The 16,465-nt window shown below is 33.9% G+C and overlaps 2 protein-coding genes across 2 annotated transcripts in view; one reads left to right on the forward strand and one right to left on the reverse strand.

Moving 5' to 3' along the window:
• Positions 1 to 1,158: 1,158 nt before the first annotated feature.
• Positions 1,159 to 14,457, reverse strand: LOC128013460 (uncharacterized). Its single transcript, XM_052596466.1, has 17 exons — positions 14,290 to 14,457; positions 13,173 to 13,279; positions 12,815 to 12,948; positions 12,435 to 12,595; positions 11,179 to 11,337; positions 10,635 to 11,094; positions 9,810 to 9,908; positions 7,984 to 8,062; positions 7,470 to 7,687; positions 7,145 to 7,387; positions 6,198 to 6,296; positions 5,931 to 6,124; positions 4,827 to 5,001; positions 4,546 to 4,702; positions 3,717 to 3,870; positions 2,742 to 2,853; positions 1,159 to 2,661 (listed from the first exon to the last, which is right to left on the reverse strand). The coding sequence occupies exons 1-17, from the start codon at positions 14,302 to 14,304 to the stop codon at positions 2,462 to 2,464; spliced, it is 2,766 nt and encodes a 921-aa protein (XP_052452426.1). The 5' UTR covers positions 14,305 to 14,457; the 3' UTR covers positions 1,159 to 2,461.
• A 730-nt stretch (positions 14,458 to 15,187) lies between these two features.
• LOC128013461 (anion exchange protein 2) overlaps positions 15,188 to 16,465 on the forward strand; it is a 39,789-nt gene continuing 38,511 nt past the window's right edge. Inside the window, exon 1 of the mRNA XM_052596468.1 lies at positions 15,188 to 15,369. The gene's annotated coding sequence lies outside the window, so the exon portion shown is untranslated. The remainder of the gene's footprint in view (positions 15,370 to 16,465) is intronic.

Here is a 16,465-nt window from a genome sequence, read left to right on the forward strand (position 1 = left end):
TTCAGGTATTAGTCCTTCTTAAAATCCTTTGTTACATCTAACCCTAATTCATTAAAATAGCCGCATAATTATTTTTACATTTCCAATAACAGTAGGCCAATATATTTAGCCTATAATATATATATATATATATATATATATATATATAGTAATATACTAGCCTAAAATGACTAGGCTACATTTTTTGGACATTAAAGTTTTACTTGCAACCAAAAATGAAAGTTTTTATCAATTTTGTTCACTCGTTTTCCAAAATAGCAACCCAATGAAAGTGAATTGTGACATAAAATGCTGTCTCGTTTCTCATTTTCATTTAGTTTATATCGATGTACTAAAATAATTAAACCTAAAACAAAAATGTAAAACTGTTTAACTAAAAGTAAATAAATAAAACAACAATCACAAAATAATAATGAAAACAAAAATATAAAAAATACAGTCAGAAGATAATAGTTTATTGATACTAAAATAGTACTGCTACAGTTCAGCATGCCAATATATTTTTATTTTTAATTAATTTGTGCCCATTTTAAATGCAAATTAAATCCTTTAATTAAAAACCCCCCACTAAATTTGTATTAACACGTAGATCTCCTATACAGTAAAATTAATCACATTTTACATTAGTTATATTATTAAAATAATAATTAAAAATAATTAAAAAAAGACGATACATTTAATTATATGGTGATACAATTTATAAATATTTCAATATATTCAGTTTGTGTAAAGTACATAAATAGTAATCAAATTCAGTATTTTATAAGGTTTTATTTGAACTAATATTATATTTAAAATGTACATATACATATAAGACTAGGATTTATATTTATTGGTGATTTATTTATTTGTTTTTTAAAATGATGCATTTCAGTACTGCAAAATTTACCATAAATCTTTTTCTTTTTTTTACATTTGCAAAGAGGAAAGATAATTTCATCTGTTTCTTCTTTCGGTGAATATGGGAGACATCATTGTGTATCAGGCCATCCACAGTGCTATTGCTAATATTGTACAGAAACAAATTCTATTGCAACCCATTGAAGAAAGAAAACGATACAGGTTTAGAATGAAATGAGTAAATAATGTGGATGATGACAGACTGTCTATTTTTGGATGAACCGTTATAAAGGTAAAAAAGCAATGAAAAGACAAAAGTAACCATTGCAAAATGTAGCTTTTATTAACGTTGTAAACCTAAAGTATAAAATAGTTTTAGACCATCCTAGTTACCGGCAAAATAAACTGTACATATGTGGAGCAGACAGAATGACTTTACAACATCTAATACGAGCTGTGCCATACATTCACACTCAATTTTTGTTAGTAGACTTCTTTAATGAATTGTTGTGTATATTTTCAGTAACTTGCACTAATGTCACAGAACTAATGGTTTCTACCACATCAAACAGCATTCAGTGGGTTAACAGTGAAATACCTATTATGGGGGTTGTAAAAACACACACATTGAAAATTCATGGCATTTTAAATAAACGTGAAAAAGACGCTACCGTGTGCATGATGCAACACAGACTAGCTCCTGAGTTCTGAATGTGCATCTCATTTTCATTCAGACCAAACAACTGGATGCATTAGACCAACCTTTGCATCAGATCAAGACAGAGCAGCATCGTGCATTCAAGGTATGTTTAGAATTTAGAACTTGACTTTTTCTTTTTTTAATACATAGACCTTTTTTTTCCAGATATGATTGAGATGTTTTTGTATTTGAAATGTTATTGCATTCAAACGCTTTAAGGTACAACACTAATGCATACAGAAACAGTCAAATGCCAATGTGCTGAATGATGCTGTTCAGTTTTTGGGAATTTCACGATTCATAACTTTTCTGTATCTTATAAAAAAATGTGTAAGTTTAATTGACAGATGCATGTGCCATTAGACTAATAAATCCTCAAATTAAAAGATATACTAACAAACTTGCATCCAAAATGAATACACATGTAGGTGTAAAACATCTGCTAGAATCAGTAAAACAACACTGACTTTGGCACGTAATTAAACGAAACGTCAACTTCCAGTCCAAAATGACTTTCCACTTCAATCAATCAATCATTCAGATGCATTTATCCAAAATATATCCACGTGTCATTCATTAACACCTATTCCTCATTCATTTTAAAAATAAAAATATCATGTTCGTGCACAATTCCTCAATACGCAATGTAAATGCCTCAAATACTACTACCTCTGTCACACAAATTGTTGATTAGCAATATTTGGGCATCATTCTTAATAAATTACGACTTTTTTTTTTTTTTTTTTTGCTGTATGCTGTATTAGATGTTTAACCACATTCAAAAATGTATTTCAACTTGATTGTCGAACCCAAGTGAGATTGTAGCGCTACTTATGGAAAAAGGAAGCTCTGAATAATCAGCCCTCTTTGAGAAACAGGTGAATTGTTCCATGGCCGTGTTTGAAGAATACACAGAAACATCTAGGAGCGTGTGGCGTTGTTGCCGTTATCACCGTCATCATCATCAGACTGTTGGTCTGGAGGAATGGTGCGAGTATGGCTGGCCCGTACGCTGGTCAGATGATGGCAGGCGGAGATCAGGTTAGCAATGCCAACAAGAGTTACGCCTGTGCCATCCAGGTTCACTTGACTCAGCTGCATACGACACAGGAACTTCAGACCTGAGGAGTAGAATTGAGTCTGTTAGAGAAGTTTCTTTACCCGAAAATGACCGTGGAGGGAAGAAGACTGCACAACATACCCTGATCTGTGATTCTGGTTCTGCTGAGATTGAGTTTCAGCAGCTGAGGACAGTGAACTAGACCTCGTCTGATGACCGTATCACCCACCTGTGTACTGGCCAAACCCATCACCTACACAACACACATGTAACTTCAGGCCAGAATATTCATTGCCATATATAGAGAGAGTTTATATATCATTAATTTCAATTATATAGAATATTACATAGTAGGTTAATAAATATTATATAGGATAAAATTTAATTTATTGCTGTGATGGTCCAGCTGAATTTTCAGCATCATTCCTCCAGTCTTCAGTGTCACATGATCCTTCAGAAATCATTCTAATATTCTCATTTGCTGCTCTGCATTTCAAGCATTTCTGATTATTATTAATGCTGTTTTTTTTTTTTTACTTTGTAATTTTGTAAAGTTCAAAGTAAAAGCACTTATTTGAAATAAAATCTTGTTACATCATAAATGTCTTTATGAATATAATTTGTAAAAAGATTTTAAATGCATTAAGTAAAAAAAAAGTACAACATTTTTAAGATTTAATTTTTAACTACACATAGAAAATAAATATATAATAATTATTGTAAAATGTATACTATATATAAATCCTGTCAAACAATTAATTGCAATTACTTGCATCTAAAATAAATGTTTGTGTTTACATAATAAATGTGTGAATTGTGTATATTTATTATGTATATAGAAATACACACACATGCAGCATATATTTTGAAAATATCTACATGATAATAATAATGTTCATATAATTTATATCATATATAAATAGATTTAATATATGAAACATTTTTCTTAAATAACTACATGCATGTATGTGTATTTTTTATATACACATAATAAATATTCACAGTACAATCAAATATATTATGTAAACAAAAACTTGTATTTTGGATGTGATTAGTCGCACATTAATTGTTAATTGTTTGCCAGCACTTATAATAATCACATGATCTCTACTGTACCTGCAGATGTGGTAAGTGTGTGATCAAGGCTGCGACTCCTCTGCTGGTGACGGCTGTCCGGTCGAGACACAGTTCCTGGAGCTCTTTTAGACTGATCAGTCCCTGCAGCCCGCTGTCACTCACCTGAGTGTTGCTAAGAGACAGCTTCTTCAACCTATCAGGTGCAAAGGGGCGGCTCATCATTACCATCTTTGGTAAAAGATAAAGACTTTTAAAAACTGTTCTAATGAAACAGAAATGAATCGCAAACGAATGCAAATTTTAATTTCTGCAACTGCATGATATATTGCAATATAATGCCTTTTTTACTCAGAAAGCTGGAACATTTACTAAAGGAAGTTATCGGTCTGTAGGTTTTCTAAAACTAGTTAATCAAAAACGAAAAAACACTGTATGTTGACAAAAAAAGAACAGTGTGAATAAGTCTTGTTTGTGGCACACATCCGCTCTTGGTGTGAAGAGATCGTTAGACATTAATCAGGCTTCCCACAATTTCTGACCAAAGAATTTCCATTATTTCCATGCCTTTTCCAGCTGTTCCTAATGACCGGACAAGAAATGGTAAAACTCATTTTATGAAGAAAGAGCTGAGGGTAACTACATTTGATTAATTTCCATGAATTTTGAATTCTATTGTAGTTCCAGGTTTTTCTTGACTTAATGAAACCTGAAAAAAGGACAACAACAATTTGGGATCAAGCCAGTGATTTCGCAATTAACTCTACGTAAGCCTGTTCCAGCATTACAAGGTTAAACCACATCAAACCAGAACAGCAGCTCCTTTCCTCATGTGATTTACTGCATGGACACTTTGGACCTAAAGCTCTACCTGCTCATGCTGGCAAGCTGTGTAATGCCGTGGTCAGTGAGCTGAGTGTAGTCCGTCAGGTCGAGCTCTGAGAGCAAAGTCTGTCTGGAGAGAAATGTAAGTCCAGTGTCCGTCACAGAGTGTCTGCCGGGCAGCGTGAGATGGGTGAGCCTTAGGCCTGCGTGGAGACAAAGCGCTTACTTCACTGAGACCCTAAACAGGATTGAATAACTTGCAAAACACATTTATGCATGCATAAAATACTTCATAAACAATGCATAAATAGTTGTATTTGGCTGCACCTGAAATGATCTCCAGCGTGCGGTTTCCGTCTGCGACTGGTATGCCGGCCAGGCTGAGAGCTGATAGGCTGGGGTGGGCTGCTAGGCACTGGAGAGTGTTTTCTCGTACACCTGTGCCGTCCAGGTGAAGCGTCTGCAGGTTTCGGAGTTCTGCGAGTGCAGACACATCACTCACCTCAAGGAAAAATGAGACAAATGTTTAAAAAAATATAGGCTAAATTAAATGTATGGTGAATTCCATTACGCAGTTCTTTCATGGTGCAAAATAAATAGACTTTACAAACAAGCCGTGTAACAGCTTCATGACTGGAGTTTGTTTGAAGGGACAAATGCAGTCTACTGTTTAGAAGGATACATTAAATTAATCAAAAGTGACAGTAAAGAAATTTATAATTTTGCAAAAGATTTATATATTAAATTACTGCTGTTCTTTCTATTCTTAATACAATTAAAAAAACTATATCTCAGTTTTCACACACACACAAAAATTCAGCATATTAGAATGATTTCTGAAGGATCATGTGACACTGAAGACTGGAGTAATGATGTTGAAAATTCAGCTTTACATCACAGAAATAAATTACATTTTAAAATGTATCAAAATAGAAAACTGTTATTTAAAATTGTAATAATATTTCACAATATTGCTGTTTTTACCATATTTTTAACCAAATAAATGCTGCCAGCAAAAGCAAAAGAGGCTCTCAAAAACATAAAAAATCTTGCCAAGCTCAAACCTTTGATTAATTTTTTTTAAAATAAATCATTTTTTCTTAGTCTGAAATTGTGATATAATCTTTTTTTGATAACCCCATCCACAAATGACATGCCAAAAACCAAAACAAACTGTGGAATTGAACCCAAAATCTAAAAATAAAAAAAATTAAAATCTATATTTAAAAAAAAATAAAAGATTTGCATTCTAAAAATAATCAATATATTATAAATATAAATAAAACATTATAAAATGATTGTAAAAATCTATGTATCCTAGTGAAAAAAAAATACTAAAATGAATTTGAATTACCTTTATTTTGTGCTAAGTATACTACAAATGCATTTAGATATTTATGTGCTTTATAAAAATACCATGGATGTATGTACCTTGGTGTGTTTAATACTGAGCATTCGTAGCTGTGGTGCACATGTGGGCAGCACTCTCAGTGTGCTCTCTGTGATGGCCGTCTGATTGAGGCTGAGCTGACACAGCGCAGAAGAACCCGACTGCAGATACATCAGCAGACCAGCATCGCTTACTTTGGTCTGGTCCAGAGCCAGGAAGCTCAGACTGCGCAGTCCTGAGATCAGACACAAACAGATGATGCATTTGTACATGATGATAATCATTCATGGATGCTCCCGCCGTCTCACCTGTGATATGCTGCAAACAGCTGTCTGTTAGTTTGCTACAAGACGACAGGTTGAGATGCTGCAGTTTTGAGAGGTTGGACATAACTGAAAGACCAGCGTCTGCGAAAAGGAAACAGGAAATGATGAAGAGCTTTATAAATCACCTTACAAGCAAATCAAGCCAGTAATCAATAGAAATACATCCTATAGGAGTGTAATTTTTCTCAAAGATATCTAGTCATATTTCACCCCAAAATCAAAAGTATAAATACATATTTGACCTTTTCAGAAATGTATTTTAATGACAATGAAGCACATTTACACCATTACCATAAAGCTAAAAAAAATCCATAAATTGTTTATTTTTTAAATCAAATGTCAATGTAATAATCTTTACGTATTAAGAGTAACTATTATTTGTAATATATTTATGTTACATATTATATATCTAAAAATAATATTATATTAACATATATTATTATGTAATAATGATATTGTATTTTTATCATTAATAACAAAATAGTACTAACATTAATAATTATTTTTTCAATTATTATATAGCTCTGACTTATATATATATATATAAAAAGATTAATGTGAATTAAGATGTAATATTATTTGTAATATATTTATATTACATATTATGAATATATTTAACAATAACATATTAACAACTATTTTATTATTATTATTATTATTAATAATACAAATGAATTACAAATAAATACAATTTTATTATTTATTATATTTTTTATTTGAGCATATTTTCCTATTTATTTTTGCTATTTTTTTTTTTTTTATATGTTTATTATATTTTTATCATTACACACAAATAAACTAATAGGTTTTTTGCATTTCAGTGATGAGAATTTTGGGCTAAAATGCAAAAGACTAACTAGTCTTAAAAAAATGATTTACTGATCTATTTATTCGTTTATTTACTGTAATAGCATCTTAATATGGCACACCTGTGATGAGTGGAGAGTTGATGAAGCTGAGATGTTTGAGGCAGGAAAAAGCCCTCAGTTGCCGCAGCAGCTCATTGGTGGTGTATGGATAGCAGTTTAGGACAAACTTCTGTAGCGGGCAGCCGAAGAACAGCTCCAGGGTTCGCGGGCGGAGGAGACGTTCACGTGCCATATGAGCCAACAAGAGTTCGGCCAGCTCCGGGGTCAAACACGCCAGGCTACTGCTGTACTGCATGCTGGGAGCTGAGAGAGGAAGACTACGTTTAATGGCTTCTCCTAAGCACTCTTGTGTCTGGTAAATAACACTTGGTGGTCTGTTTCTGACCTGTCATGAGGGAAACGGTGGCCCTGGTGGCCATCGAGCAGAGAGAGGGTACACGGGGGGTCTTGAAGGCTTTTTTGGGGGGAGAGGGATGCCCGTGTGGTGACTGCTGCTCATCGTGATGGGCGGCTCGCTGTAAGCGCTCGACCGCAGCTTGACCTGCAGCTCCACGCAATACACGGATCTCCTCAGGGTCTGCTGGCTCATCAGGCTCCGCCTCCCTTCAACACAACCAATCATAGTCACTTAAAGGGACAGTCCACTCAAAAATGTCAATTCTGTCATCATTTACTATCATCAAATGCTTTTGGAAAAATATCTAACATTTTGTTTAGGAAACAAATCAATCAAAATTCTGAAAGCTGAGAGCGGTGATGTCACTTTAATGATGTCATGCTGAATTGCAAAAGGTTTCTCTTTCTTACATTTACTGACATACAGAACTATGATCTTTTTTTTTAAGCTCTTACTTAACACCCCATTTCTCACCCTTCAGCCCCTCTAGAAATCATCTTACCTGAGTCTGTTGCCCTGCTCTGGCCAGTAATGTCCCGCTCTTGCCCTGTTCTCCAGGAAGAAGGGCAACTGTGGCAGTCCTGTCAGATTGAGAGAGAACATACTGTATATAAATTGAACAGAGAATTCTGAATTTTATACATTTATTCGTTTTTTTTGTTTGTATGTTTGTTTTTTACAATTTCGCCCTGAAATGCATTTTCTTTACTTTTCCAGTCATTCAAGATAAGGTTTTTGAAAGACATTTTTATAGAGACTGGACCCCAAAAAGAGAAGTTTCTATCAGATATATGACTATTTTAAATATTAATGTATTAGATTAGATATAAAGTACATATATACTTATATGTACAAAAAAATATATGTACAAAAAAATTATATATATATATATATATATATATATATATATATATATATATATATATATATATATATATATGTATATATATATATATATATATAAAATCATCAAAGAATCCTGAAAAAATATATCCACAAAATTATTAAGCAATTTCAACAATGATAATACGTAATGTTTCCTGCACACCAGATCAGCATATAAGATTGATTTCTGAAGGATCATGTGACACTGAAGACTGGAGTTAAAATGAGCCTTGCATCACATACAAATGATACATCTTTAAAATATTTAAAAATGTAATTTATTCCTATCACTTTTTTAAGACTACAAAAAAAGATAATAATAATAATTCACTGATCTTTTCAGGTTTTTCATGATTGACGGTATGCATCTTTAAAAAAAAAAACACACAGAAAAAACATTTTAAATAGCAATTTACAACGGTTTACTTGTACTACCCATAAGCACATCAAGCAAACAAATTAAACTTAAATTGCACCTTGCTACTACCAAATTAACCAAGCATTCAGTTACACAGCCACAATATCAAAACAGTTGCACTGGAACTAACTACATGCTAGTCTAATTACCATATATTAACATGCTCAACCAATCCCGCTGCAGTGTCTCTGATGTGCAAACTGACATGTGATCGTCTTCACAGCATCTTAAAATGTTGTCCAAAGCTGTCCCCCGCATTAAACTTCCAGTGCAAAGAGCCTATATGTAGAGTGTATGCAGTTCGAGCACACGTCTTGCTTGCTAGTTGTGAGTTTTCTCATTTGAAAGAGGTGAATGGGTTTTAACTTATAACCGGATCTAAACTAGGACAAATAAGGTCATTAACCTCTTACCCAATATGGACTTCGCTGAGTTTCTCACACTTTGGGTTACTGGGTTACTGAACAAAGATCTTCGATTCAGACCGACCTGAGCACAGCAGTCCAAAGGCAGCAATGCTCTGATAGTTTAAGATCAATAATCTGCGATTACATTTCCCTAATTTTTGCTTTAAAGTTCTGGGAACGTTTTGTTTCTAAACAACCGTGATAATTCACAGAACATTCTGGGAAGCAAAGTTGGAATGAGACCGTGTCTATATGATTAAAACGACAACTAATCTATTTCTTTTAATCAAGTATGGAGTTCCATTTATTTCAGAAACATAGCTTTTGCAGAATCATGAACGGTGACCTTCAGTTCACAGGACTCTCTGTGATTAGATCCCTTGAAGAAATGCTGGCACACTGTCTATTCATTACCATTCTGGTCCTCTTTTATCAGATTATGGCTTCTTCGGATTTAGTGGAGTCCAAAAGCATGGCTTTTTAGTCTGTTCCAGACTAGCAGATATCAACAACTTTTGTTAACAGCCTCATCAGGAATTGCCTTTAATTGTGGCGAGAAGTGCTCACTTTATCTTTGATTGTAATCAAGATGTAGCGTGAAAGTAAAATGTAACAAACCGTTGAGATGAAATGGAGGTACAACTTCTTCTGGTTGCTCCTCGTTTTCCAAATGTTCTTCATTTCCTGCATCTCCTTGCACCAGTCTATGGCCTCGTCCTGTCAGGAGCAAATGTGTAATAACACAAGATGACTTCCACTGAACTGACGTTTGTGTTATTGTTCACTAAAACTATTGAAACATTATTGTTCATTCAGGTACAGCTGAAAATAAAATAAATATTAGATGAAATAATTCTAATAATGGAAATAAATCTGATATAAAAATAAACTAAATAAACAAACTTAAATATTAAGCAACAATAAGCAATATATCATTGTTATTATTATCTAAAACTATTGAAAACATTTTTATTAAATCAAAGAGCTAAAAATAAAATATAAATATTAGATGAAAAAATTTAACTAATCATTAATCAAATACAAAAAATAAATCAAAATGAAATAACTGAATCTGAAATAAAAATAAATTAAATTATAACAAACTTAAATAGTATGCAATAAGTAATATGTAACTATTTTAACCTTTTTTTTAAATAATGAACATTCCGAAAAATAAACTATTAAAAATTACAAAATCACATAAAATCACTAAACATTAAACTTAAACTGAAAATATAAAAATCCAAGAGTGCTGCAGGGTTTATAATGGGATTTTTCATTTTATGAGTATGATAAACATAAATAGACAATAATTGGAATTTTTGCAGTCACGACTGCAGCAATCAAAATATTATATTAATACAAAATACTAGAAAATGATTCTAAAAATAATACAAAAATAGCTGTGTGGTGCACTCACAAATTAGTCAAAGTAAATCATACCCCAGTAATGAGAGGGTCCTGACAGCGGAGGTCCGACCCCAGGAATCCCAGCATACCCCACTGCTTCCTCCCACAGCTGAGGGGGCAGAGGTGGAGGCACCTCAAGTTCCTCTAAAGCCCCGGCCTCCACCTGGGGTTGCTCATTTGGAGGTGCCACTGGCTCTTCCCGTGGCTCCGCCTCCGCCTGCTCTAGAACGGCCAATCGGGATGCTGGACTGGGCGGGTCCTGAGGCGTCTCGGGGGGCGTGGTCTGTATGCAAAGCGCAGCATTGGGAGTCAGTCCTAGAGACCGGAGGGAGCAGGTTAGCTCCGCTTCTCCAAAGCGCTTTCGAGGAAACCCTTGCAGGAGGGAGAAAGCGGGTAGTGAAGGATGGCGGCCGGCAATGTATTGGACGACGTGACTTAAGGGAGTGTCTGCAGGAAAACGCTCGCGCATTGATTCTCCAGAGGGAAGGCGAATCTATGACACAAACAGAAAAAATATAAGAAGTAATGCCAACAGGGGTTGTTAGAAAGCAGAGAAAAAACAGACGTGATCTTGCACCATGAGGATGCAGTGGTTATCCACGCTGGTCTCCACATGTCCTCCCAGTCTCTGGCCCTGTCCACTGGATGCAGAGGTCTCGGCCGTGGCTTCACTTTGGGCCTTCTCCTGCTGACTGCGCCGGTCCTCTGCGATCCTCTTCAGCACCAGCTCACGCTCCTGACCAAAGCACAAACCGTTAATACACTCAAAAATGATCTTGAAGACCATGAAACTGACAGCTGATATAGGAAAAGGTTTTCACTAGAAAGAGAACTGAATAAAATGTTTTTGATAGGTTGAGGTTGTTTTCACATGGTGACTTCTTTATGGCATAATATAATAAATGTACATTTATTATAATTATATTTTAAAATATTAAAATATTAAATAAATAATATGTATTTTTTATTTTTTAGCTATTTATGTTATTATTTAAATATTCATTATATTTACTGTATGACAGAATATAAGATATTTGTGTGTGTATATATATATATATATATATATATATATATATATATATATATATATATATATATATATGAAGATGACAAATGTATAAAAAAACTAAAGAATAAACTACTAAATAAATAAATAATAATAAACATTCTAAATAAATAAAAATAAAGAAAAAACTAAAATGGAACTAAATCTGATAAAACAATAAAAAAGATAAAATAAAAAAAACATGAAATAATATTAAGCAACAATAAGTAATAAATAATTTATTATTATACAAATAAAACTATTAAAATAATTTTTGTCAATTCAGGTAAAGCGGAGAATAAAAATATAAAAACTAAATAAGCCAAAATAAATACAAACTAAATGGAACTAATTTTGAAATAAAAATCAATGATAAAACAAATGAACTAAAATTTTAAGAAATAATAAGCAATATAGCCTTTTTTAACTTCATTTTTGAATATTTAATTTAGCAAATAATAAACTAATAAAAATTATATAGAGATAAAGAGCGTGACATCACATTCATAATTTTGTTTTCAAGAATTCTTTCTTCTCTCTATACAGTATATTGTCTTTTAACAGCACAATTTTTTTTATTATTAAAAACATTATTATAATAAATTATAATTAAACCTTTTTTAAACAGCTATTGGTTATCATTGAATCATTTAATTTAAAAGAACAGATGTTGTGCTCCACAGAGGAAATCATGAAAAGACACGGGCGTGAGTGGATTCATTTTTGAGTGAAGCAACCCTTGCTTCTGGAGCTTTACTGTCAGAACGTGACACCTTTCTCTGATTCACCTGCTTCTTCTGTCTCCTTTCTGCCCGCGCCTCTTGAGCCACTCGCTGCCTCTGCTGCTCGTTGAAATGACTCTTATCCTGCTTGATCCGTGTTTCCAGGGGTGGATGCTCTTTTGCCGTGGGAGCATTCACAGAAGGAGATGCCAAGAGCAATGAAGGACCTAAAAGCAGAACATTCTTCTGTATTGCATAACACTATTCCAGTATTAACATCCTGCTAATGATCTGCAGCACACTAAGCAAACAATCACATGAGTCACATGCTAGTTTATTTGTACAGTAAATCACATTTTCCTTTCCAGAAGAATGTTAACACTCTTGTGAAAGAAGTCTGTTTGTGTCACGCGAAAGAGTAAATGAACAAACAGTGCTGTTTGTACCTGTTGCTTCAGACTGTGAGTTATTGTTAGTGCAGAGGGCATCTTTAGGAGGGTTGAATGCAGAAAACGCCGTCTCTAATGGACCTGAAGGCTGCTTGACTAGTTTATGCCGTGGACTGCCACCCTGCAAAAGCCTAAGGAGCAAACGTGAAAATAACGAGAGGGCAGGTGCTTAATAATCAAACACAATGCTGTCTAATAACACTTTCAATATTCCCTAAAGCTATTGAACATAACCAGACAGGTTTATGACTAGCCTGTGCTTTTACATAACTGGTCACATTTTTTTTTCTATTGGGAAAAAGTCAAGAATAAATTCTAACGCTTATTTTTATATTTTCATCCATAAAACATTTACCATTCAGCCGCTTCTGGGACAGAGAAGAAACCGGCCTGTATCGCCGCCTGTATCTGATCTTCACTGAAGCCCATCTCAGTGAGGGTCCTGATGAACCCCCCTATGGTCTAGAAAACACCATAAACTTAATATTTAATATAATAATTACTTTTTATACTTTCATCAAATTTACTTTTACTTTTTGTCTTAAAATGCATGAAATAAATGTGTATTTTATTTAGTCCACAACTCGAAGAAAAAGATGCACATGGAATCGGCGCAAATTAAAGGCTGTAAAATAAGGTCCCTTTAACATGTAAAGGCGACAACAGATGCTCAGAACAAACAAAAACACTTCACATCATCATACTGTAACATGCACACTGTACTAATTTGGTCACCACAGGTTTCACATGATATCACAGTGGACTTTACTTTGATACAGTTTGGTTTATTTTTCTGTTTATGTATAATGTATTATTATGTATATATATAATTCTTGTGGGATAGCAATAGTGCCATATTTGATTCAAGTGCAATATTTGTATAAAAGCAGTATTTCAATTTGATCGGGATTGAAGTTACAAATCTGCTATCCCTTGCACAATAAGAGCATGCATAAGATCGCGTTTACTTATGATTATTTAATTATTATTTTTATTTGAATCTAACCATGTTGTCCAGTGCAAGTAGGCCAAGTCAATTCAGTTTTAACTGTCTGAGGAACACTGAAAACATTTAAAAGGTGAATTATTTATATTATTTGATTGCATCTTATAACATTCTATATATATTTAAGACCGCAATAAACATGGCATGTTTTTTTTTTTTTTTTTTTTTTTTTACAAACCATGTAAAATCACTCACATTGTTTGCAACGAAGGTATCAAGGGACTTTCCTTCTGATTTAGGCCTACTGTGCATTTCCTTGTTATCTTAAAGTTACAATAACAATGTCTGTATAACTAAAAGCTTCACGAGACAATATAATAAAAGGTTGTGCATTGTGCTGGACTGTAGAAACTAAATCCATTGACACAGTTTATCATGTTTTATCCATGTCGGCAAGCTAATATAGCAATGCAATAAGCTTTATAAAAACATTTAAGGCCGATTCTGATTAACCATAATCGCTTACCGTTGTGGAGTCCATAACTGTATTTAATATTCTCAAAAATCCTGGATATATGGGTTTGTTGTTACTTTGCAGAAAGAGTTTATTGATTGTCCGCACAGTAGAATGCTGACAGTCTACGTCACGGGTTCTGTTCAGTCCGGAGTGTTTGCTCGAAGCTGATTGGATGACTAACAGCTGGAAACGCCCCTTGAAGACTGTCAATCACTTCTTCTTCTTCTTCTTCTTTCGGGTTTAATGGCGGTTGGCGACTGTCAATCACAGCTCGCCCGGATGTTTTTAAAGGAGCAGGCGCGTCTCTACTCTGTGGAGTTCATAAACATTTGCTAAAGCGTTCATTTCAGACCAGACGGTCACCTTACAAAACGTTTGTTTGCAAAATCAGCAAATTTCTTTTGCTGTGGTTTTTGTTTCACTTTTGGGATGCAATACGTGTCATTGGCCGGCAGATGTCACATTTGGACATATTTGGAAGTACAACATAACAATAAATTAAAAAAAAAAATCTCTCTATTTTTCAACAAATGGTTAGTGAAAGAGTTGCTTAATATTTAGAAATATCAACTTATTAATTGAAACTTAATTTTACACTGGCCATTTTAATTTCTATTCATTTCTATCGGGGTTTGCAAACCATTACAATTTTACACGACAGTTTGTGTGGAAAAATAAAGGGTTCTCATAAATTAGAGTTAAATGTTTATAGTTAATACTTGTTTGTATATGAAGTAAACCGAATTCGTGAAATGTGCTATTTACCATAGGTTACCATAAAATAATTGTTGTAGTTCTGTCCTGTTAGTTTGTTTACCCAACATGCGTTTAAGTAGTAATATAATCAGTAGCCTAATATAAAAGGGTGCATAAGTAAAATAAAAGGTTAGCTCTCGGAATTGGGTTAGATACGTGCATCTCTTCTGACGTGTGCACCCATGCATACAGGGTAAAAAAAAAAAATCCAGTTGAACCTTTTTTTTCCCTGAAAAGGGAAGGAGTTTCCCAGTCGAAATATGTATGACACGCACGCGCGCGCGTCAGATGAGGTTCATCATCATCATCAGTGAGGAGGGGAGAACGGCCGAGGTAGGACACATTTCACACGTTTAGTGTTTTAAACACTCAGATACGAGCAGACTGTGAGCAAAATCAGCGCTTCTGCTCATATCCACCACATATGAAGTGCCCTGGTGCCTAAAAAGTGATTTTTGACTGGATTGCAAGCACGCAAGCGCGTCGGCGTGGGCAATCGGTTAGCTCGCGCTAAGCTCTCAGTAAAGATAACTTCAAACTTGGAAATCCTAAATGAACATGGGCTGAGAAAACGGCGTTCTGTAGTGATGAAGCCGTCTGCTCGCGTCTCGTCTGCTCGTTTGTGTGAGTCGTGGTCCCCGGACTGCTGTCAGACTCGAGTGTACAGACATAATCTTAAAACCCACTGCCACGTGACATCCACGGGGACAATAAACGTTACTCAGCGCGCAGAGAAGGAACTAAAGCAACAATTCTTCCAGTGACATGGTTTATATATAGTAGTTGAATACAGACACCATATATATATATATATATATATATATATATATATATATATATATATATATATATATATATAAGTCTGGAAATGTTACATCGATATTTAGCTGTAAGACATAGGTATTATCCTATATCTATCTATCTGTCTATCTTAAAATTATCCATATATTTTTTAATTTTATATTCTGTCTATGCAAACACACATATATGATAGCGTAATAGTTAAAATTTGTACAGAGTTTTTGTGTGTGTGTGTGTGTGTGTGTGTGCGCGCGTAACTGTTATTATTAAACTTGTTGGAGATTTCATACTGGAATCTCAGTGCTGTGGTGCTTTGAAGTGAAAGGACAAAGTCCTTGCAGATTTTTTTTATGTGAATGTATTTTTTATTTTTTAATTAAATGTAAATTTAATTCCCCAGTCACATTTTCTTGTTTAAATAAACATTACTTCCACTATCACAGAGAGAAAAAAAATCAAATCTTTTTTTTATATTTTTACATTAACAGTGTAGGCTAATCAATATTCTGTTTATTACAGCCATGTATGAATCTCATCAAATGAGTGTTTTTAAGCATTTTACGTTTATTCCAAAATGATAACTCAAGAATCAGAATGAGCTTTATTGCCAGGTATGTTTACACATACG

Source organism: Carassius gibelio, chromosome B24, assembly GCF_023724105.1.
Source record: "Carassius gibelio isolate Cgi1373 ecotype wild population from Czech Republic chromosome B24, carGib1.2-hapl.c, whole genome shotgun sequence".
Lineage (NCBI taxonomy): Eukaryota > Metazoa > Chordata > Actinopteri > Cypriniformes > Cyprinidae > Carassius > Carassius gibelio.